This window comes from Mauremys mutica, chromosome 4 (assembly GCF_020497125.1).
Source record: "Mauremys mutica isolate MM-2020 ecotype Southern chromosome 4, ASM2049712v1, whole genome shotgun sequence".
NCBI lineage: Eukaryota > Metazoa > Chordata > Testudines > Geoemydidae > Mauremys > Mauremys mutica.
Window position 1 is genome coordinate 80,389,633 of NC_059075.1, and position 23,977 is coordinate 80,413,609.

Below are 23,977 nucleotides of genomic sequence, written 5' to 3' on the forward strand. Positions count from 1 at the left end.
TTCAATTTGTGATCCACTATACTCCCCAGATCATTTACAACAGTACTACCACCTAGTCAGTTATTCCTCATTTTGTATTTGTGCATTTGGTTTTTTCTTCTTAAGTGAAGCACTTTCCACTTGTCTTTATTGAACTGCATCTTGTTGATTTCAGACCATTTCTCCAATTTCTCAGGGTAGTTTTGAATTTTAATACTATTCTCCAAAGTGCCTGCAACCCCTCCCAGCTTGGTGTCATCTGAAAATTTTATAAGCACACTCTCTGTTTCATTATCCAAGTCATTAATGAAAAGATTGACGAATACTGAGCCCAGGATTGACTCCTGCAGGACCCCACGAGATACAACCTCCCAATTTGATAGTAAACCACTGGTAACTACTCTGAGTATGGTCTTTCAACCAGTTGTGCACCAACCTTATAGTAATTTAATCTAATTTTCTTATGGGAATGTCATGTAGAACTGTGCCAAAAACCTTACTAAAAATCAAGATATAATCACATCTACTACTTCCCCCATTATCCACTAGGCCAGTAACCCTGTCAAAGAAGAAAAGTAGGTTGGTTTGACATGATTTGTTCTTGACAAATCCTTGTTGGTTATTCCTTATGACCCTATTATCCTCCAGGTGCCAACACATTAGTTCCAGTTTCTTTCCAGGTATCGAAGTTAGGGTGACTGGTCTATAATTCCCTGAGTCTTCCTCATCCCCCGTTTTAAAGATAGGTACTATATTTGTCCTTCTCCAGTCTTCTGGGACTCCACACATCCTCTAGGAGTTCTCAAAGATAATTGCTACCGGTTCCAAAATTGCTTAATCTAGCTCCTTAAGAACCCTAGGATAAATTTAATTAAACACTGCTGACATGAATACATCTAACTTCTCTAAATATTCTTTAACCTGTTCTTTCCCTATTTTGGCTTTCATTCCTTCCACCTTAATGCTAATATTAATTGTGTTGAGTGTATGGTCACCATTAACCTTTTTAGTGAAGATGAAGTAAAATGGGCATTAAACACCTCAGCTTTCTTTAATTAATATTAATTCATTAATTATTAGTTCTCCTTCCCCCTAGAGGACCTACACTTTTCCTCATTTTCCTCTTGAATTTAAAGAGCATCTTACTGCCTTTTATGTTCCTTGCTAGGTGTAACTCATTTTATGCCTTATCCTTTCTGGTTTTGTTCCTACATGTTTGTGCTATTCTTTTGCACTCCTTCATAGCAATTTGTCCATGTATCCATTTTTTGTAGGATTCCTTTTTGATTTTCAGGTCATTAAAGAGCTCCGAATGGAGCCATATTGGCCTCCTACTATTCTTCCAATCTTTCCTTTGTATTGGGATAGTTTACAGTGTGCCTTTAATATTATCTCCTTGAGAAATTGCCAGCTCTCCTGAACTCCTCCTTCCCTTAGATTTTCTTCCCATGGGATCTTATCTACCCGTTCTTTAAGTTTGTTCAAGTCTGATTTTTTTTAAGTCTTTTCATATGTTTAAAAGTAGTTGAGATAGCATTACTTTTTATACTTTTTTTTAAAATGGTGCCAGCCAATCCCCATTTAGACAGAGGGAACTTGCCAGATCTATAAAATCCCCTTGGAATAATTCATTTACAAATATTTTATGCTTGCATATTACCTCACATCGAAAAAGTCATCTGATCAGAATGAATGAGGAAAATGTTCTATAAAAAAAAGGAAGTAAACAGCAAGATGATGAATTATTTTGCATTGTACAGAGGGGGATAACAAGGAGCAGAGGGATAAAGCTAAGGAATAGAAATTTAGGTTCTAACAAGGAAAAGCTTCTTGACAGCAAGATCTATACAGCAGAAAACTGTGAAAAAATCTCCCCAGGGGAGTGAAATGTCAGAAGCCCCAATTCTGGAGACATTTTAAAGTGCAATAGAAAAAAAACCTGGAAAATATATTGCATAGAACAATCTTGAATCTAACAGGCACCTTGTCCTCTCTCCTCATAACAGAACTGCTATGGTTCTGTTATGCCAAAATGTGCTAGTAGTTGATTGTTAAGGGACATTGATGAATAACCACCCAAACTGAAATCTCTCCGGAGAAAGAGTTAAAAATGCCATACAGCAGCATCCCGAGTTGTTGAGGATATAATGTGCTTTAAAGCACCCTTCTCTGTGCCCTTTCACCTTTCTGGGCTTCCTTTGTATTGAAACGCAGCTACACAAAAGGAGAGTAGATGCCCAGGCTAACCTTGTTGCAGGCCACGTGGTTTCTGAGCAACCTGGGAATAAGGAGATGCCAGGTAAGAAATGCAGGGGCTGAAGGAGAAAAGGGGCACAGAGTTTGTAAAGCAGGTAGGGTGGAATCCAAGAAGGGTCTTAGGTGCTGCAATGCTGAGCATCAAAACATCTAACTCTTAGCCACCTAGAAAAATTACAAGAACACCACTGTGAGCCGCAAAGCGGAGTTAGGTACGTAGGCTCCTTAGACAATGAATGGGAGAGATGGCACCAGAGATTATGCAATTCACAAAACCCAGCACGCTAGACAGAGAGCAGCCTAAACACACCAATCAGAGATATCGACTGCAGAGATGCGTGCACACCCCTCTCTTATCTCTTGCAATCCATGAACGGGAACCCACCTCCTGGAGTCAGGTGGCTTAGGCTTAGGCCACTTCTCCTGGGAATGAGTTCCACACTTGTTAAGTAATCCCACATCAGACTAAGGCATAACTCTGTGGTTAGAGAACTCTCCTGAAAGGTGGGAGATCCCTGTTCATATCCTCTCTCCCACTTTGGCAGAGAGAGAGAACTGAACCTTGATCTCCCACTGCCCAGGCGAGTGTTCTATCCACTGGGCTATACGGTGGGCAGTGAGGTCACCACTCCCTCCATTTCAAATGGGACCCGATTTGGTAGGCAGCCTGTGACCACACCTACCTGATCGAGACCTGCACACAAGATAGTTGGCCAAATGCTCATTTTTCCCCTGCTCGTGAACCACACCAGGGCTTAGGTGGGAGATAAGCATTTGTAGACCTAGAGTGTGACGGTAGTGCACATGCCCCAGAGTCTAAAACTTAGCTGCCTACTTTACAGCAGAATGTTAGGTGCCGAGTGTGTTTAGGCACTTATGCAGTCTGGAAGCAGCCAAGCTGGAGTTTCATGGATCGCAGTAGTGCTGTGCATGGATTCTTAGGCACTTAATGCTAGAGTTTAGGTACATAAGTTGCTTCATGGATCACACCCTTAGCCCTGCATGAGGCCCTGAAGACAGAGGCCCAAAAAACCTACTTCTTAAGACAGGGCACTGGTGCCTTATCTGAGGATTCTGCAAAAGAGCATTTTGCCTGGGTGAAGTCTATTGCCACCCTGTTCAAGGAAACAGGTCTTGTGCATGTTTTGTAAACATGAATGTTACATTAAGAAAATACCCAACTCTTCATCAACTACAAGGCCCAGAACTCCGCTACTGTTCAGCAAAGGAGCAATAATTCTGTAACACAAATGCTAGGGATATGGGGCCTACCGGTCTTTCTAGCTGACAAAACATCCTGCCCATTTTCTCCCACTTATGTGTTTGTCAAATAGATACTTTTGCAGATGCTGGTCAAGTTGTATTCAACTGGATACACCTGGAAATCAAGAGAGCTTTCAGCTGCCCTTTGTTATTTAAGCAGAATAGCTATCCTACTGAATGTGCCTGGCCAGCTCCTTAAGTTCTGTCATATTGTCTTGTTTATTGTGCCACAGCTGAGGACATAATTCATAAAAAATAAAAATATTATATATATCCATCAGGTAACACGTCTGTGACCATCCAGCCTCCAGGAAGCAGTAGTGTAAAAAAAGAAACTGAACTGGGAAGACAAGAACAAATACTCCATTTGCTGAGAGATTGCAGTAATACCCTATTTTTTGTGGCCCATAGGAAATTATGTTTACAGATGCAGAAGATTAGGCCATGACCCTTTTCAAGCACTTGGAATAGGTCTACACTGCAATTAAAAACCTGCTTCAGGCCTCTGCCAGCTGACTTGGGCTCACAGGGCTCAGGCTAAGGGGCTATTTAATTGCGGTGCAGAGGTTTGGGCTCCAGGACCCCATAAGGTGGGAGGGTCCCAGAGCCCGAGCCTGAATCTCTACAGTGCAATTAATCAGCTCCTTAGTCCAAGCCCAAGCCAGCTGGCACAGGCCAGCCAGGGGTATCTCACTGCAGTGTAGACAGACCCTTCAACACACTTTCTGCCATCTCCTCACTGGATTCGGAGCACCCTCTGCCCCATCTGTCCCCTGGGATGACAGATAAGTCATTGTAGCTTTGAAAAAGGACAATCTTTCTTCTCCTCTACTATTCCGCCACCTGTCAGTGTCACCTCTCAGCCTCTCATTAATGTTACATTAATTGGGCTGAGTTGCATATGTGCTCCATGGGATGTATTACAAATCACGGCCAGAATTTTAAAAGATACTTTCACAAGTCAAGTAAGACTAGGTAGCAGAGAAAAGCATGCTACTTCTAAGGAAATAGCAATTTAATCAGTAACTTCCTTATTGTATTTTTTAAATCTGAATTGTATTAAAAATGGTCTTATATAAAAACAATGCAGCTGTTACCCTGCTCTTATCGAGAGATGGTCCCAGATTCTCTGGGATGCGGACCTGTGCTCTAGACAACACTGGAAAGAGGGAGCAAAGTCCTCAGTAGATGTATTTAAATTTTTTAAAAAGAAAGTCCATCAAGTAGCTGAACAGGAAAGAAATCTAAAGTATTTAAAAAACATCCCTTATTGCATCATAAAGAGTAACTGTATGCACCAAAAATGAATCAGATCACATCACATTCAGTAAGTGGGAGAAATTAATAAGTCAAAGTAAGGTCTGCACTTCCAGCAATGCAGAGGATGAAGTCACCGACAATACCCCAGCAAGAATATCACAGTGTAAATGTCTGCATAGATTAGACTTACAAAGGTTACATCAGGATTTCTCATCCTTGCCCCGTACTGAGTTCACCAGCTGGTTGGATCATAAAATAAATATGAAATTTTATTATGAACCATATGACATGAGCATGAGTAGAGAAGGTTGAAATCTGCATGAATAATGTTAAGACTGGGTACTAAAGTGAAACGCTTAAAAAAAAATTAGATCTATTTCAGCTCTAGGCACCTTGATGATTATTCAAAATGACACTCCATTTAACAGCCTCATAGCTAAATCCACACAGCAATGGGATCAGACAGCCAATAATTAAGCATGCACATATAGCCACACTGTGCCCACATTAAGACTCCTGTCCCACCCGTATTAACAGCCTACCCCAAAAGCCCTAGCAAATAGATGAATGGTAGATAAGGGTAAGGTGGATGGAGCAATGTCAGAAAAGTGAAAACTCTGTGCTCCTAAAAGAACATCTTGGCATTGTCAGTCAGGGTACTTTAAAGTGCCAGTTCTGTCCATGGCAAAAATAAAGTTAACAGTTTTCAGACTTCTGACTAAATTCCTCTCTTTGTGCATCACTAAAAAGGCCATATATTCTCCATGAAGACGGGATAGGGTTTTAGTTTATAACTGGTATGCAGACTATTAGGAGGAGGAAATGCCAGCTCATCTATGGCTAGAACCTCAAAGCAGTTATTACAATTGTATATTAAAAAATAGGCCAAATCTAAGAGTCCCCAGTCAAACTAACCAGCTGCTGGATGGCAGGAGAATATTGCATTCTCATTCTTCAGTAAAATGCTACCTGTCACAGGGTGACTGACCCTTTTAAAGAAGTGAGGGCTCAATCTCATCTGTGAATGATCAGCTACTTCCCAGCTGAGACTGATCAAGTGATTATACAAGCCAACAAGTGTCTCAGTTGACCAAGCAAGCTGTGGGGAGCAAATGGCTCTCTGTGGCTGCCCTGGAATCCCTACTGGGGGCTTCTCCCCCCCCCCCCCCAGCCTGCTTTGGTATGGGGACTAGCTTTATTTTGTGTTACTTTGTGAGTCTTATGGTGCAGGAATAAAACTGTACCCTGAAGGAAGGCCCTGAACAGATTTTGGATGTGGCATTAGACTTTACTGGGCTGCAGGAGAGAGGCCAGGGGCCTACCTTACCTTTAAATGAGGCTGAGAAAGCAAGCTCACAGATTCCTGATGTCGTCTTATCATGGGATCAACAGATGTTAAGGCCAACAATATATAAAGAATTCATCACGGAGCCTGCTCTTAAAGGAACCGTAGTGTGTGTGATGGTACCTCCCCATTAGGCTTTATGGAAATATGCTTAGAATGTGTTTTATGCTACATATGCCATGTAACATATCTCAAAGGTTCTGATCTACTCAATCTATTAATCCTATTTGTATGCATGCATCATTTTTGTATTCAAAGTTATGAATATTAGCTGTGTACTGGCTTGGTTTCTAAATAACCTTAGTAGAGCATTTGCTCCATTCCTGGAGAAAGGAATGTTGAAATTAAGTACCTAATCAAGAAACACTTAAAGGACAATGGATCTTGAAATGCTCCAATCCACATAAGAAGTCTACTTGAGGACGTTCAAGGTAGCATGTAAACAATGGATGCTACTTGTAAAAACTGTGAGTCATGCATGGACATGTGACTTGCCCAGGTGACTCCTAAACTCCATCTTGGAGCTGGATTTTGCAAAGGAGTGAGGAGGGGGTCTCTACCCGCAAGAGAAAGTCCATTTAAACCCCTTGGAGACTCCTCCATTTTGTCTTCAGCTGGCTAAAGAGAGAGCCTCTCCACCCCTCAGGATACTTGAAAGAAACTGGAACAAAGGACAGTGTGCAAGGGGTGTGAGTGATTGCTGAACTCAGGCTAAGAGGAGATTAGTCTGTAAAAGGAAACATTCTGGAACTGGTAAGGTTCTTATCTGTATTCAGTTTGATTAGACAGATTTGCGCGTTTTATTTTGTTTTGCTTGGTGACTTACTTTGTTCTGTCTGTTACTACTTAGAACCACTTAAATCCTACTTTCTGTATTTAATAAAATCACTTTCTACTTATTAATGAACTCAGAGTATGTATTAATACCTGGGAGGAGGCAAACAGCTGTGCCTATCTCTCTATCAGTGTTATAGAGGGCGAACAATTTATGAGTTTACCCTGTGTAAGCTTTATACAGAGTAAAACGGATTTATTTGGGTTTAGACCCCATTGGGAGTTGGGCATCTGAGTATTAAAGACAGGAACACTTCTGTGAGCTGTTTTCAGTGAAGTCTGCAGCTTTGGGGCAAGTAATTCAGACCCTGAGTCTTTGTTGGAGCAGACGGGTGTGTCTGGCTCAGCAAGACAGGGTGCTGGGGTCTCAAGCTGGCAGGGAAAGCAGGAGCAGAGGTAGTCTTGGCACAGAGGGTGGCAGCTCCCAAGGGGGTTTCTGTGATCCAACCCGTCACAGAGTGGCCAACTCTGGTGCTGGCTTCAGAGACTTTGGAGGAATCTTATTCTAGGGCATACAGCCATTTTTCTTAATAAGTAATTACTGGAGTGGTCCCTGCATAGTGACCCCTTCAGATACACCAGTCTAAACATCCATAAACGAGCACACAGTTACCACATCACCCACATCTCTTCCCCCCAACCTGAGCCATCATGAATTATGTTCACAGCATTAAACAGATGCAATAAGTGATTACAGCGGCACCATTTAAGATATTCTGGTGTGGACAGGGTTCTCTTGGAAGCATGCTGAAACTACAAAATAAAAAGCACTGCAATTAGCAAGCTGTTATGCTCTGAAAATCAATTACTGCTTGGGTTTTGTTAGAGACAGAGCTCACATAAAGTAGCCCCACTTTTCATCCTACTGAGGGAAAGGGGGGGTGGGGGGAAGATCCTGCTCACCCTACACTGCTGAAGTGTGACAGGTGAATCTCTTCATGTCAGTCCTACACTGGTATTTGAAGGTCTCTCAGAATGATAAATGGCTCCACTCTAACATGGTCTCTGCTTCCCTAGTATCACAGCCATATGCCTGGGCTTATGAGGAAGCCCACCAAAACTAAGGTAATGCAACAACCAAGCAATGAATTCATAACAGCAGAGAAATAAAATGGCTGCATTAGCATTCCTGCTCAGAGTGCAACGAACTGATTATGCACAGATCACTTTATGGAGCACACTTTGTGTGTCAGAGCAACTCACAGCAGAAAAGAAAAAAACAAATGCTTTCTAACAAGATATCTACTGTCCAAGTCACAAATATAGACACTGTCTTCTTTGTCAACCCACTCCCACAAAAATGTTAATCATATTTAAATACTATGGGCCGGCTTTTCCTCTCAATTATACCCTCTCTGTTCCATTTAACTCACTGGAGTTGTACTGGGGCAAGGCTGCTGTGAAGGGACTGTGGCCCTATATTGCTAGCATGCAGAAGGCTCTCTGAAGAGAGAGAGGCCGTAATTTTAAAGCGTAACCAGGGCTAGCCCTGCATACAGAGCTCTGAACAGATGTATTGAGGAGGCATATTCTAGCAACTGTGAACCTTAAGGCTATTACTTAGTTTCCTAACACCTGGTGCCAGTTTTGCATTACAGTTATATTCCTAAAGCAAGACTAGCTTATGTAGGGGGCCGGAGAAGTTGTAAGGGTATTATATGGAGCCTGGAAGCCTTGGTAGTGTCATCTGATATACAAAGTTTAAGGCAAATAATTTTATCTGATGGGCAAATAAAATACCATTTGCTTTTTCGTCATCATGCTAAGGGTGGTCGATTAGATTTCGTGTTTAGGCTGGAAATTTTTTATGAGACAGTTTCACACAGTGCAATAGTTCACCTCCAGATCAGGCAGAAGGAGGGTAAGAAACCCACCTGGACCGAAAGAACCAGGAATAGCAGGCAGAAGATGGAAAATTGCTGTCCGCTTCACAAATCTGCCCTCAGCAAAAACCCTCTTAAAAATGACTAAGCGCTGGTTAAACCTCCATCTCCATGCACATCAATACGCCCCCGCCCAAACGAGTTCTAATCAGAGAGAGAGAGAGAATAAGGGCAGATGGAAAGACAATGGACAACTACTCCCTAGTGGCAAAGCGGGCTATTAATTCAAAATTGTTCTATGTAAGGTGAGCAGATTGTTCCTGTTTATAATTTACTCTTCTTCTGGGATCCTGTTAATCTCTCTTTACTGTCACTGAGATAGCTTTAGTAAAGCTAGGGCTCCGATGGCTGTAGGGTTGGATGGGTGCCCAAAGTAACTCTCAAGCTCTTCCTTTATTCATCACATTGAAGGGTATTTGTAAATGATGCAGGAATAAGAAGCTATGATCATAAAAGTGCATGAGAAAATTACTGTTCAATATTGCTACAGTATAAGTGAGCTATGTGCAGACTCCATACAGCATGCACACTACTATGGTAGGGTGCAAACTTCATTTTGTGCATGTTTGTTCTACATCACTCTTCATTTTCATCAGGGATTTCAGTCACTGCTGTTTAGAATAATGATGGGTTATATTCTGAATCCTAGGATATGAGCAGCATAGAAAGCCTCGTAGCTCAGCTATTGCAAAGCACAGCATCCGGAGTATCTGATACTAGTACTGCATATATGGACGGTGAAGTGGCTAAAGAAAGCATAGATGTGATAAGATACTAAGCCATTTGTTACAAAACAGAGGCTTGGAGGTAAGTGGGAAGGGTGAAGTCAAGAGGAGACAACCATTTAGGCCAGAGAAATGGCATTTTAAATTTCCACTGGAAACAGAGCATGAGCAAAATGAAAACCCTGTTCAGCAGGGAAGGCAACAGTAGAGAGGCAGAGAAAGGAAATTTTGGCAAGGACACCAATGCAAATTCCTCCTCTTATAAAGAGGGCCATGAAATTTTTAAGAGTGGTAGCCGTGTTAGTCTGTATCAGCAAAAACAATGAGGAGTCCTTGTGGCACCTTAGAGACTAACAAATTCATTTGGGCATAAGCTTTTGTGGGCTAAAACCCACTTCATAGATGCAACTGATGAAGTGGGTTTTAGCCCATGAAAGCTTATGCCCAAATGAATTTGTTAGTCTCTAAGGTGCCACAAGGACTCCTCTTTTCTTTGATGAAATTTTTAGTATCCACAAAGAACATGGATAAAGTCCTTTTAAAAATCAAACACACATGTGAACTTGTACATGGGCTAGATTAAGGCAGTCTAGCCCCTAGCAATACCCTTATATGGAGGCCTTGACAGTCCTGTCACTCTTTAACTGGGGTGGTACTGGAAAGGCCCATCCATACATAAGCTGAGACCTCTCTCCTCCACCACCACTACTCTTTGGACAAGCTGAGGCCTCTCCTACTCCCTGGGCCACCACATAAGAATGGCCATAATGGGTCACACCAATGGTCCAACTAGCCCAGTATCCTGTCTTCTCACAGCAGCCGGTGCAGACACTCCAGAGGGAATGAATAGAACAGACAATTATCAAGTGATCCATCTCCTGTCGTCTAGTCCCAGTGTCTGGCAGTCTGAGGCTTAGGGACACCCAGGGCATGGGTTTGCATCCCTGACCATCTTGACTAACAACCATTGATGGACCTATCCTTCATGAACTTAACTAATTCTTTTTTGAACCCAGTTATTCTTGTGGCTCTGCTTCAGTGGTCTAGGTGGCCTTTGATGCTGCTTCTCCCTCTGCTGGAGTAGACAGACTCATGGCCAGCTGCCTCAGTCTATGCACAAGGTCTCATTCACTCCATGGCACATTGGACCTAAAATCTGCTTCAGGGTCCCTTGACTTTGCAGCAGCTTCAGATGTGTTGAAAGAATTGAGGTTTTTATTAACCAGACAATAATCAGCACAGTAACCCCTGTGTTATTCTGATATTAAAGTCAATTCTACACTTTTCCCACATTTTCAGTGCACCACAGTGCAGCCATAGTTTTTTTTTGGGTTATTAACACCGTTGAGAGAGAATGTGAACACTGCATGGAATGATCTAATAACAACAGGCACAACATTACTTGCCCTGGGCTCCGGGCAATCCAAGCTGGTGCAAGAATTGGAATAGCAATTCATAGTGTTATTTTTAAACTATACTCCCCTCCCCCCCACCTTTAGAGAAGCGTTGTTGCCTCTCCTGATCTCTCTCTTACATTAAGCTGCATTCCAAAAATTTTATCAACACCTTTGTCAACAAGATGCAGTAGGCTTTCACTGATAGTGAAGAGAATGTCATAAATGAATGAATAAGAACAGCAACAATTGGCACCGAAGCGTTAGTTACAACAGATCCAGTCAGACAGAAGCTCAACATAAACAAACTAATCAGTACCAATGAGTACACCAGGGCATCTCCATGGAGGCAGCAAAGCGTCACTGGGTTCTAACAACTTAACACCGTTTGTTACCTACTGGCTGCAATCTTGAAATGACACTAAACCACCTGCAGCCAGACCAAAAGTCCAACACTAATAGAACATGAAGATCTGCTTTATCTCTATCATCCCATTATCTTAAACTGTTCATTCTTATCATACTCCCCCATTCAGCCCATCCACAGAGTCAACTGTTCATTTAGGATCCTACATATGTAGAATGCTACAAGTCTTTTGAAGACTATTAGCATACATGTAATACTTTCCTGAGTGTCAATGAACTGGCAGTCTGTAAAATAACAATATCCTTAAAGGTGGCATTGGAATGCCAAGTGCCCCAGACAGAATTAAACCAGACACCCTGTATGCAGAACAAATTGGAGCTATTGGGGGTGGGGGGGACCAAAGGCAAGAAGAGGAAGACTTAGAACAAGCCATATCAGCCTGCACTAACTAGGGCTGTCTAAAATAATGTTAAATTGAGAAAAAAGGACTTTCTGAGGGTTGCATCTGACATTGTCCAGATGTTTCCCCATTTCCTAGATTCTGCCCTGCAGGTGGGTCTGCGCAAAAGAATGCTGTAATCAGAAAAACAAGAAGCACAACATACCAAAAATAGTTATAATGCAATTCAAAACAGGTTCTAAAGAGAGACAATGTAATTGGAGTTCAGTAGCTCGGGCACCCAAGAGAAACACACACAGAAGGCAAAAATTTGCAAGCTGATTAGAATTTTTGGACATTTATTTGGATAGTAAGAATATTCAGAGTTGTGATAGTAAGGATTAAAGAAATAGCTAAGGCCTGGTCTACACTAGGCGTTTAAACCGGTTTTAGGAGCGCAAAACCGATTTAACGCCACAACCGTCCACACTAGGAGGCACCATATATCGATTTTAATGGCTCTTTAAACCGGTTTCTGTACTCCTCCCTAACGAGAGGAGTAACGCTAGTATCGGTATTAAAATATCGGATTAGGGTTAGTGTGGACGCTGATCGACGGCATTGGCCTCCGGGAGCTATCCCACAGTGCACCAGTGACCGCTCTGGACAGCATTCTGAACTCGGATGCACTGGCCAGGTAGACAGGAAAAGCCCCGCGAACTTTTGAAATTCATTTCCTGCTTCCCCAGCGTGGAGATCTCATCTCATCAGCACAGGTGACCACGCACCGCTCATCAGCACAGTTAACAATGCAGTCTCCTGAGAATCGTAAAAGAGCCCCAGCATGGACTGCACGGGAGGTACTGGATCTGATCGCTATCTGGGGAGAGGATTCAGTGCTAACAGAACTGCGTTCCAAAAGACGAAATGAAAAAGTATTTGAAAGAATTTCTAAGGCTATGACGGATAAAGGCCACAGCCGGGACTCAGTGCAGTGCAGAGTGAAAGTTAAGGAGCTCAGACAAGGCTACCAGAAAACCAAAGAAGCAAACGGAAGGTCCGGGGCAGGTCGAAAAACATGCCGCTTCTATGCTGAGCTGCATGCAATTTTAGGGGGCTGCGCCACAAGTACCCCACCCCTGATGGTGGATTCCGAGGTGGGGGTTGTAATCTCTTCCATGGCTGAGGATTATGCAGACGGGGAAGATGAAGATGAAGAAGAGGAGGAAGACCTAGCAGAGAGCACACAGCACTCAGTGAGCCCCAGCAGCCAGGAGCTTTTTATCACCCTGACGGAATTACCGTCCTCCCAGCCCTCACAAGCGGAATTACCGTCCTCCCAGCCCTCACAAGCCACTATCCCAGACAATGACGCCATGGAAGGGAGCTCTGGTGAGTGTACCTTTGCAAATAGCAAACATTGTTTTTTTAACCAAGCCTTTTTTAATGATTGATTTGCCCTGAGGACTTGGGATGCATTCGCAGACAGTATAGTTACTTAGAAAAGTTTGTTAACATGTCCGGGGATTGAGAGGAAATCCTCCAGGGACATCTCGATGAAGCGCTCCTGTAGGTACTCCAGAAGCCTTTGCAGAAGGTTTCTGGGCAAGGCAGCCTTGTTCCGCCCACCGTGGTAGGACACTTTACCACGCCATGCATGTAGCAAGTAATCAGGTATCATTGCGTGGCAAAGCATAGCAGCGTATGGTCCCGGTGACTGCTGGCATTCAAGAAGCATCCGTTCTTTATCTTGTTCTGTTATCCTCAGCAAAGTGATATCGTTCAGGATAACCTGTTTAAAAATCAGGAATTTAAGTAAGGGGGGTGGCCATTTTTCTACTGGGTTCGTGGAATGCATCAGCTTAAAAAAAAACCTTTCCTGCACGTAGCGAAGCGGGGGGAGGGGAGGAGTGAAATGCCGATGATCTTTTCTGTGTTTGGTCACCGGCGATCTTCCCCAAGGTACCAGACACGCAGGGGGTGGGGGGTGGGAAGGGTGTTGATTAGCAGGGAGCTAGCGTGGTATTAGCCATGCGTTGGGGGAGGGGTAAATCACTGCAGAAGCCGAAAGACAGTGGCTTACCATGGCCGCATGCAAGCTGAATTCTGATGCCTGGACCGAGAGATCTGTAACTCCAGAGCTGCAGGCACTCACTATTAAGATGAAAAATGCGACCTTGTAGGGAAATCACATGTGCTAGGTGAATACTGCTTTTCACTGTGAAAGAGTATAACCATTGTTCTGTAAAATGTATCTTTCTAAATATTTATCTCCCTCATGCAGCTGCAAATTTTTCAACCATCCCTCCTCCATCCCAAAGGCTAGCACAGATAAGGCGGAGGAAAAAGAAGACGCGAGATGAGATGTTCTCGGATATTATGGAAGTTACACGCAATGAAAGAGCTCATCTGAATGAGTGGAAGGACGTGGTTTCAAATTACAGGAAAGAGGCCAGTGAACGTGAGGACAGGAGGGATGAACGTGAGGACAGGAGGGACAACCGAGATGAGAGGTGGCGGCAGGAAGACCGGCAGGAAAATCAGCGGTGGCGGCAGGAAGATCAGCGGTGGCGGGATGCAACTCTGGGGCTGCTGCGTGATCAAACTGACATGCTCCGGCATCTTGTGGAGCTTCAGGAACGGCAGCAGGATCACAGAGTGCCGCTGCAGCCCCTGTATAACCACCCTCATCCCTCACCATGTTCCACATCCTCCTCACCCAGACGTGTAAGAACGCGTGGGGGGAGGCTCCGTGCACCCGCCCACTCCACCCCCGTGGACAGCCCAACCAGAAGGCTGTCGTTACTGTGAATTTTTTTTAATGGCCTTCTCCATCCCTCCTATCCTCCTCCCAAACCACACCCTTACTTCTCTATCTCTTTTTATAATGAATCAATAAAGAATTCATGCTTTTTAAATGAGAGTGACTTTATTTGCATAAGTAAGCTGTACTCGAAGGGGGTGGGGGAGTTGCTTACAGGGACTGAGTCAATCAAGGGGGTTGGGTGTTCATCAACAAACACAGCAGTCACACTGTACCCTGGCCATTGATGAAGCTCGTTTTCAAAGCTTCTCTGATGCGCACCGCTTCCTGGTGTGCTCTTCTAATCTCCCTGGTGTCTGGCTGCGCGTAATCAGCGGCCAGGTGATTTGCCTCAGCCTCCCACCCCGCCATAAAGGTCTCCCCCTTACTCTCACAGAGATTGTGGAGAATACAGCAAGCAGTAATAACATAGGGGACATTGGTTTGGCTGAGGTCTGAGCGAGTCAGTAATGTCCGCCAGCGCGCCTTTAAACGGCCAAATGCACATTCCACCACCATTCTGCACTTGCTCAGCCTGTAATTGAACAGATCCTGACCACTGTCCAGGCTGCCTGTGTATGGCTTCATGAGCCATGGCATCAAGGGGTAGGCTGGGTCCCCCAGGATAACGACAGGCATTTCAACATCCCCAACTGTTATTTTCTGGTCTGGGAAGTAATTCCCTTGCTGCAGCCGTTTAAACAGAGTAGTGCTTCTGAAGACGCGAGCGTCATGAACCCTCCCTGGCCATCCCACGTGGATGTTTGTGAAACGTCCCTTGTGATCTACCAGTGCTTGCAGCACCATTGAAAAGTACCCCTTCCGGTTTACGTACTGGGTGCCCTGGCGCTGCGGTGCCAAGATAGGGATATGGGTTCCATCTATCGCCCCACCACAGTTAGGGAATCCCATTGCAGCAAAGCCATCCACTATGGCCTGCACGTTTCCCAGAGTCACAACCTTTCGTAGCAGCAGCTTAGTGATTGCTTTGGCTACTTGCATCACAGCAGCCCCCACAGTAGATTTTCCAACTCCAAATTGATTCCCGACTGACCGGTAGCTGTCTGGCGTTGCAAGCTTCCACAGGGCTATCGCCACTCGCTTCTCTACTGTGAGGGCTGCTCTCATCTTGGTATTATGGCGTTTCAGGGCAGGGGCAAGCAAGTCACAAAGTTCCATGAAAGTGCCCTTACGCATGCGAAAGTTTCGCAGCCACTGGGAATCGTCCCACACCTGCAACACAATGCGGTCCCACCAGTCTATGCTTGTTTCCCGGGCCCAAAATCGGCGTTCAATGGATAGAATCTGCCCCATTACCATCAGGATCTCCAAAGCACAGGGGCCCGCGGTTTGAGAGAATTCTGTATCTACGTCCTCATCACTGTCATCGCCGCGCTGCCGTATCCGCCTCCTCCTCGCCTCGGATTGAAGGTCCTGGTTCACCATAGACTGCACGAGAGTGCGCGAGGTGTTTAAAACATTCACGATTGCGGTATGGAGCTGAGCAGGGTCCATGCTTGCTGTGCTATGGCGTCTGCACAGTTCACCAAGCAAAAAAAGGCGCGAAACGGTTGTCTGCTGCTCAGGGAGGGAGGGGTGAGGCTGTACCCAGAACCACCCGCGACAATGATTTTTGCCCCATCAGGCACTGGGATCTCAACCCGGAAATGCCAAGGGGCGGGGGAGGCTGCGGGAACTATGGGATAGCTACGGGATAGCTACCCACAGTGCAACGCTCCAGAAATCGACGCTAGCCTCGGACCATGGACGCACACTACCGATTTAATGTGTTTAGTGTGGCCGCGCGCACTCGATTTTATAAAATCTGTTTTACAAAACCGGTTTATGCAAATTCGGAATAGTCCCGTAGTGTAGACGTACCCTAAGTTTTGGAAAGGTTATAAAGCCTCACGTTTTGGGACATAAGACCACTTCTAACTAATGGGGGGTAGGAAGAAACTTTCCTTGTTAGGGCAATGAGTTGGTTATTCCATAATTGCTTTCTGGAGGGTTTCTTGTACCTTTCTTTGGCCACTGTTGAAGACATGATAATGGACCAACCCCTATATTCAACAATTCACTTCCCCCCTTCTTTCTAATTCTTGGATTTAACATTTCAGCGTGCATGTATTTTCTCATTTTAAGAAGGTAAACGTATTTAATTTAGGACTGAATAAAAGTTACATAATGTAACAGTAACCACAGATGTCAGCATCCACTGATTCTCATTGTACTTGTTCACCTCTGTAACATGAGATTAAAGGAGATTGGGCCTCTTTAGTTTACTTTATCCCGCAACAAAGTGAGAAGTTTGTCTACAACAATGGCCACAAGCTAAGATTAAACTCAAGTTTTCCTGCTCCAAAAGCACAAGCCCCTTCTCAACCAGAGCTAAAAGGAGAATCCTTATGAAAAGTCTAGTATTTGTGACATTCAGTCTAGCAGGTCTGATCCTTCTTGTAAAGGGTGGTGGTGAACACATTCATATTCTTTAAAACTGCCTTATAGGTAGGTAGTTTTACATTGCAGTGCATTGGGTAACGCCAGGAATGACAGCTTCTTTTACAGTCACTAAGCTTTAATAAATTTTTGCCCTGCCTGGATTGCTATAGAAACAGAATTATGTTATATTAAAACTGGTTCCAAAACAAATACTAGGCCAAATCCAGGTATACCTGGAGCTAACGGGAGCTGCCAGTGTTAAGGATCCCTGAATATCAAGCCATGTATTTAGAGAGCTTAACTATGGTGTTAGCTGCCTGACTTTAGGAACCTAAGTTTGAATATTCTGACGGAAGAGTCTTGCCTAAGACTGTGGAGGGAGTCAGAGGCACAACTAGGACTAGACCTTTAGTGCTCCTGGATTTCAGTCCCACGATCAGTCCATTGGACTGTGCTGCTTCTCACAATCTTTAGTCTAAAGACGTGTTGCTTTTCAAATGGAATTTCAGACATTACAGATGAGCAGAAAAATGAAGCACTCTTACCTGGGTTCCTCATCGTTGCTCTGCAGGAAAAACAAAAACAAAAGCAGTGTTGGGTTCAGCACTTTGAAAACAGTTTTTTCAGATACACGCAAACATTTTAGTAAGCTTTTTACTACAGTATTGCACAGGCACATTCAGGGCTGGCTGTCTTTAAAGGCAGGAAAGTGTTTATACTCCAACAGCTGAGGTCATCATGATCACATTGAAAAGTCACAGGCTTGGCTTGACTAGCGATCAAGAGGGACAGGTCATTGTTTATTATACGGCCTACGTAGCCCAATATCTCGCAGCAGTACACAATCACATCAACTTCCAATACAGCTGAAATATTTTCACATCCTTTAGGCCCCATTTTCCTCCCACTTGCACCAAAGGAGAATCAGGCTCAATGCAATCCCTTTGTGATAACGCCATCCTGTTACCTGCTATGCAGACAGGCTGATCAGATATCCAGTATGTGTGGAAGTAGACAGTATGTAAATGCACAAGGGCCTAATATTACCTAGCACCTGATAGTCTACATTTATATATACATAGGGGAGTTTAAATAGTAACTGCATATAAAGCAAAACATGCTGGGCTTGATTTGCAGTTCACATACACTGGTAAATAAGAAATAGCTCCACTGAAGTCAATGAAAGTACATAGATGTAAAACTGGTGCGAGAAGGAATCAGTCAGTCTTCATTAAAGCTATTCATTCAGTACAGAGCAGTACAACTATTTACATCAGATGTTAATACAGCACGAGCATTGCAATTACATCAGTCACAAATTCCATGCAAATTGCAGTATTTCCACAATAGGGATATACAAACAACACTCCCATTCCACTGCCTTCCCCTAGGGAAAAGCAAAAGAAAAGAGTTATGTTAAGCAAGCTTTGATTTCTGATTGCTCGGACAGCTTGATAGGGAATATTATATAAACCAGAGTAATCATGTAATTTCATGATTTTCATAACTAGGCAACTATATATCTACAGCATACCTCAATACATCTTTAAATGCTTAAGTCATTTGCCTTATAGAACAGCTGACACCTGATGGACACAAACTTGACATTACTTTAGATAATTATAAAGAAGAAAATTATCTGTAAGCAAAGCTAAAGACATATGCACAAGTGGCGATTGCGTGGACTGTCAACTGCCCCAAGTGAAGTCATTATTCTGCATCCTATCAGAAATGTTTCCACATCAACCATCCACTGTAGCAAAGAATCATGCCCAAATTTGGTTGCTCACCCCAGTATCTTTCACCTGTGTATCTGAGGTCAGTAACCAACCGCCCATCTGCTGAAGCAGACTTTGGTTTGTTCTTGCTGCACCCAAGATTGACACGTACCAATCAGCCTTCCAACCACAGACAGAGAAAAGTTTAAGGGCCATGGTCAGGCTAAAAGCAGAGTCAGGCTTTTAAAAAGCATGTTCTTTTTTCTAGGTTACTAACCTAACCTTAGATTAAGAGAATTCCAAAACGTTTGATTTAATTTTTCTTATTACTTATTGATGCTATTGCTCTAGTTCCTTTCATTTCTCTCAGCTTGGACCTTCACTTCTGTTTATAGTTAGGTCTAATTCTGCTCTCCAGATTTACTTTAGTGTAAGTGACATCACAATTGGGTTTCTAATCAATTTCACTATTCAGGTACCAACACTAGGCTGCAAGTTCCACAGGGCCAGGCTTATTCATTTAGAGAGAACACCCCATTTCCTCCCCCACACCTACTTTTCACCGGAATGTCGAAAATTCTACAAAACCATATTTATTTACAAAAGAATAATGAGGAGTTGACTATTCACTTTGAATTCTACAACTAAGCACGGAGACTCCAGACACAAATTCATTCACAACCCTACCAGAAGTCATGCTGTTCCACCAGTGAATCCAAATTTCAGTTTCTGGCACAGAGTGGGACAACTCAACCTCAGGTGTAACTGCACTGAAGTTAAAGGATTCTAAATACTGATTGATTTGCTCCATTGTTTCTAAAGTAGGGGACTAAATTCTGCCCTTGTTGAGGCTGTGCAAGGCTGTTGACTCCACTAGGGTTGCACAGTTGTAACCAAGGACAGAATTTGGCTTTTTAGGCTTGATTCAATCACTGCCTTGCACTTGATGTAGTCATATACCATTGTACAAAGGAATGCAAAGTGGGTATAAGATTACCAAAGCAGATCAGTAGCACTCTTACATCTACTTCGCAATCGCTGTGCTTGGGGCAAAGGTGGCTTCAAACTTTGAGTTCCCTGTGTTCTGGGTTTGGCAGAGCTCTGTCTGGCCCTCAGAAAAACTACACTAGCCTCAGGGTTACTCTAACCTTTCTAATGTACACTTTGTTTCCCTTGGCTCCCAGGAAGGAGAGAATAGCCAGAAAAGAACTTGCTCCGGCCATATTTCCCAGTTCAATTTCCCAGCTGGGTCTGCCTGGGAAGCGGTGGCTCGGCCCCACGCTGCTTCCTGCAGCTCCCATTTGCCAGGAACGGCAAACCGCAGCCACTGGGAGTTGCGAGCGGCCGTACCTGCGGGCACTCAGGTAAACAAAGCGTCACAGAGCCCACCAGGGGCTTACCCTGAACAAGCCGCGAACCAAGTTTGGGAATCCCTGCACTAGTGGTACCAACAGTGAAAGATTGTTGATTCAACTCAACTATCAGTGTGTCTTCAGTTCCCTTTACATTACAGGTACAATTGCATCAAAAGATATTGAGCAGAATTAATTTGTTCCTAGAGCATCACAAAAAGTTCAAGTTTTAGTTCTTGACCTGCTGGGATTCTTTCCAACCTGAGTTTCTTAAATTCATCCCTGCTGAAATGCCAGGGAAGTAGCTACAGTTTCACCAGGGCTGAATTTCAACCACTGTCTATGAAGATGATTAAAATAAATCTTATGTGAATTAAAACCATACATCTTTAAACTGCAAACCTGTATTCCCAAACCTGTTGGCCTTATAAAAGGTGTTCAGTATTAGATTACAAACTCTTTGGGGCAGGGACTCTCTCTTACTAAGCATACAGTGCCTAGCACAAAGGAGTTCTGATCTTGGTTCTTTGGTTGATACTGTAACAAAAGCAACATAATTCTACATTGATGTATACACCTACCTAGGAGCCCACATGTGAAGAATGGGCTTCCCTTAGCATGCATATATCAAGTTACCATATCATTATATGGTCTAAACAGTTACAGGAATTTCATTCACCCTGTAATGAATACTCCAAAAAGCTAGTGTTTTATGAAGCTTTTACAGTGCTGAAGACAGAGGAAGCATAAATTGATGGGTAAAGTGATAGACAAGGAAAAGGCAAATTGGACTGGGTTAAAAACAACAGCAAACAAAAAACCCACTACAGGCTTTTAGAACTTAAGCTGTACACATTTGAAGTGTTTGAATATGCTTCCCCTTTTCCTGCCCCAACCATAATTCCCCCTGCCCTGCCCCCGTCCCCATCTTTGTACTTCGGGATTCAAATGAGGACTAGAAGCAGATATGCCAGTTACATGAGATTTTTTTAGTTCAGGTGTGCACACTCAAGGAGTTTGGCTATAGATGAATTTTGGGTGGCTGTTTATCCAATCCCAAACTCAGAACCCAGGTAGGGGGAGAAGAGTGCTGATCAGACACAGACCCTGTGAGATCTACATGGAGTTAAAATACCACTGTCCTAGGTGTTTCATTTTCCCAGGAACGCACATGCACTATTATATCTACAATAGTCCTGCTATGCAAAAAATGGATATCCCGAGTGGAGTGGTGAGGGTGAGGGCAGGCTGGCTGGCTATTATAACCCTGAAGCTCACCACTTGTTCGCCATGTGGCAAGAATGTTAAAGGATTCTCTAGATGTTTTATGAAGCAATAGCACACTTCAAAAATTACAACTGCAGTACACTAGAAATCCACTATTAAGTGGTTACAGGCATTTGGCTTTGTGCCCCCACTTAAAGAATGTGGGTATTCAATATGACCGCACAACTCATCCTGCACTATTACTGTACTTGCATCTTGGCTTATCACCTCAAACATTTGGTGGCATTTGTGGGCATCTTTAATGCTGACATATGCAACAGGGGAGACTTCTTTCCTGCATCCATCACAATGTTGTGTTGCCTCCTGCCATAATCATTTCATCTGCTCTTAGTTTTTACCTCAGGCTTGAGCAGGGCTAACTCATTGAAGGTGTTCAGCTGCCTTCTGATCTCTGCCATCTCAGTCATCAGCTTTGCCATGTGGACGTTGATTTCCGCCAGCACCTCTGTCACATGAGCAGTGGCCACCGCCTCCTGGAGGTCCACTAGGTGTAGAGCTTTCCGTTCCTCCTCACAGACCAGCCGCCGTACAGTGTCAAACTCCTGCTGAACACACAGTTTCATCTCACTCCGAGTCACCTGCAGATCACACACACGGGAGAGAAAGTTGCTTGTTAGAGTACAGCTTTATAGTGCAAGCATCTGAGCTATCACCCCTTCAGTGATTGTTTGGAAGCAGGCAAAGCATTGAACTGGTCCCTGCTCCCCAGGCATCTGAGAATCTCTTCTCCATTGCCGCACCACTTTGTCCCCAAAACAAAAGTCTATTACAAAATATTTCCAGAAGAGGCCCATTCCTTCAAACTAGAAGTCATCGTTCTCTTCCTTCAAGTGAATCTCTGATCACCATCTGTACATGGAGTTTGTTCCCTGCTTAGAAAGGATGACAGCTAGGCTATTTTTGTTGCCACTCCAGCAGCAGTGTAACTCTCCCTCACATTTCTGTAGAACCTTCAATACCCCCTAACTCCCAGATTGCTCCCAAGTCTACGCTTCCAGCCTAGCGGCATGAAATGTAGAGGTCTGGCTCTATATTTAAACAGGAGATTCTGCGCAGCAAAGAGTCCTACATTAATCCCTGTAGGCTAAATGATGAATGGATTCAGAGATGTGGTGAGCCAAAGCTAAACATACTTAATAAACCTGAGAAGATCAATTACCGAATAAGAAGTGGGACATTATCTCATTTACCAAAGATTAGGATAAAGCAGTTAAAATAATTTTACTTTATTGAAATTACTTTAACTTGGAAGGTCTCAAAATTGGCATAAAACAGACTGGAGACAAACAAAGGTTTGTTACTGCAGCAAGGAGAAGGACCCAACAGTTAACAACAAAACTACCTGCCCACGTCAGTACACTTCACAGCACTTCATCTGATGGCTTATCTACACTACGGGCCGGATTGACAGGCAGCAATCGATCCAGTGGGGGTTGAGTTATCATGTCTAGTATAGACGTGATAAATCGACTGCCCATCGCTCTAGCGTCAACTCCAGTACTCCACCTCAACAAAAAGTGCAAGGGGAATTGACACACCGCAGTGAAGACACCACGGTAGAGTAGATCTAAGTACGTCGGCTTCAGCTACGTTATTAATGTAGCTGAAGTTGCATAACTTAGATCAATCCTCCCCACCCCCCCCATAGTGTAGACCAGCCCTTAGGCTTGGTACAACTATGTTGCTCAGGGGTGTGGAAAGCCCATATCCCTGAGTCATGCAGTTACACCGACCTAATCCTGGATATAGACAGTGCTAGGTTGATGGAAGAGCTTTTCCCGCTGACATAGGCTACTGCCTCTTGCGGAGAAGCTCTCCTGTCAGCGTAGGCAGTCTCTTCACTAAGGCTATGTCTACACTACCACTTATGTCAGCAAAACTTATGTTGCTTAGAGATATGAATATTCTACCTCCCTAAGCGACATAAGTTATGCTGGCATAAGCAGTAGTGTGCCCAGCGCTATGTTGGTGGAAAGCTTCTCCTGCCGACATTGCTACCGCCGCTCATTGGGAGTAGATTAATGTCCACAGGAGAGCTCTCTCCCATCAGCACAGAGAGAGATCTTACAGCAACGCAGCTGCATCAGTATAGCTGCGCCAAAGTAAGCTCTCTAGTGTAGACATAGCCTAAGCGCTACGGTGGTGCAGCTGTGTCATGCAGCGTTGGATGTGCAGATAAGCCCTTAGTTGCGCAAGTGGTACTGGACACTTCAAATAAGATGTAGAGGAGATATATTGCACATAGTTTTCCCTGTAGGTCCTCTAGGATATGGATATCAAGGAAGGGCCACACCAATTAAGTAAAGAAATTGGAACTAGATCATTCACTGCCACAGTATCCTTCTGTTTATGAACTTCAAGTAATTTTCTCTCTCTGCTATTTATATACAATTATCAGCCTGGCAAAGAAAGTCCTGCAAATATACAATCCTGGCATTAGATTTACTTGTTTCAGAGTAGCAGCCGTGTTAGTCTGTATCCGCAAAAAGAACAGGAGTACTTGTGGCACCTTCGAGACTAACAAATTTATTTGAGCATAAGCTTTCGTTGGCTACAGCCCACTTCATTGGATGCATGCAACTGAAAATACAGTAGGAAGATATATATACACACATACATATATATATATAGATATATATACACATACACACACACACAGAGAACATGAAACAATGGGTGTTACCATACAC

The 23,977-nt window shown here is 43.7% G+C and overlaps 1 protein-coding gene across 4 annotated transcripts in view; it reads right to left on the minus strand.

Annotated features, from left to right (window-relative positions):
* The window catches only part of TRIM44 (tripartite motif containing 44), a 102,112-nt gene that overhangs the window by 39,204 nt on the left and 38,931 nt on the right, over positions 1-23,977 (minus strand). For all 4 annotated transcript variants that reach the window (XM_045012564.1, XM_045012565.1, XM_045012563.1 and 1 more), the window contains 2 exons: positions 21,626-21,865; positions 17,476-17,495 (listed from right to left, as the gene is read on the minus strand). In XM_045012564.1, the coding sequence (XP_044868499.1) occupies positions 17,476-17,495; positions 21,626-21,865 (260 nt within the window). The remainder of the gene's footprint in view (positions 1-17,475; positions 17,496-21,625; positions 21,866-23,977) is intronic.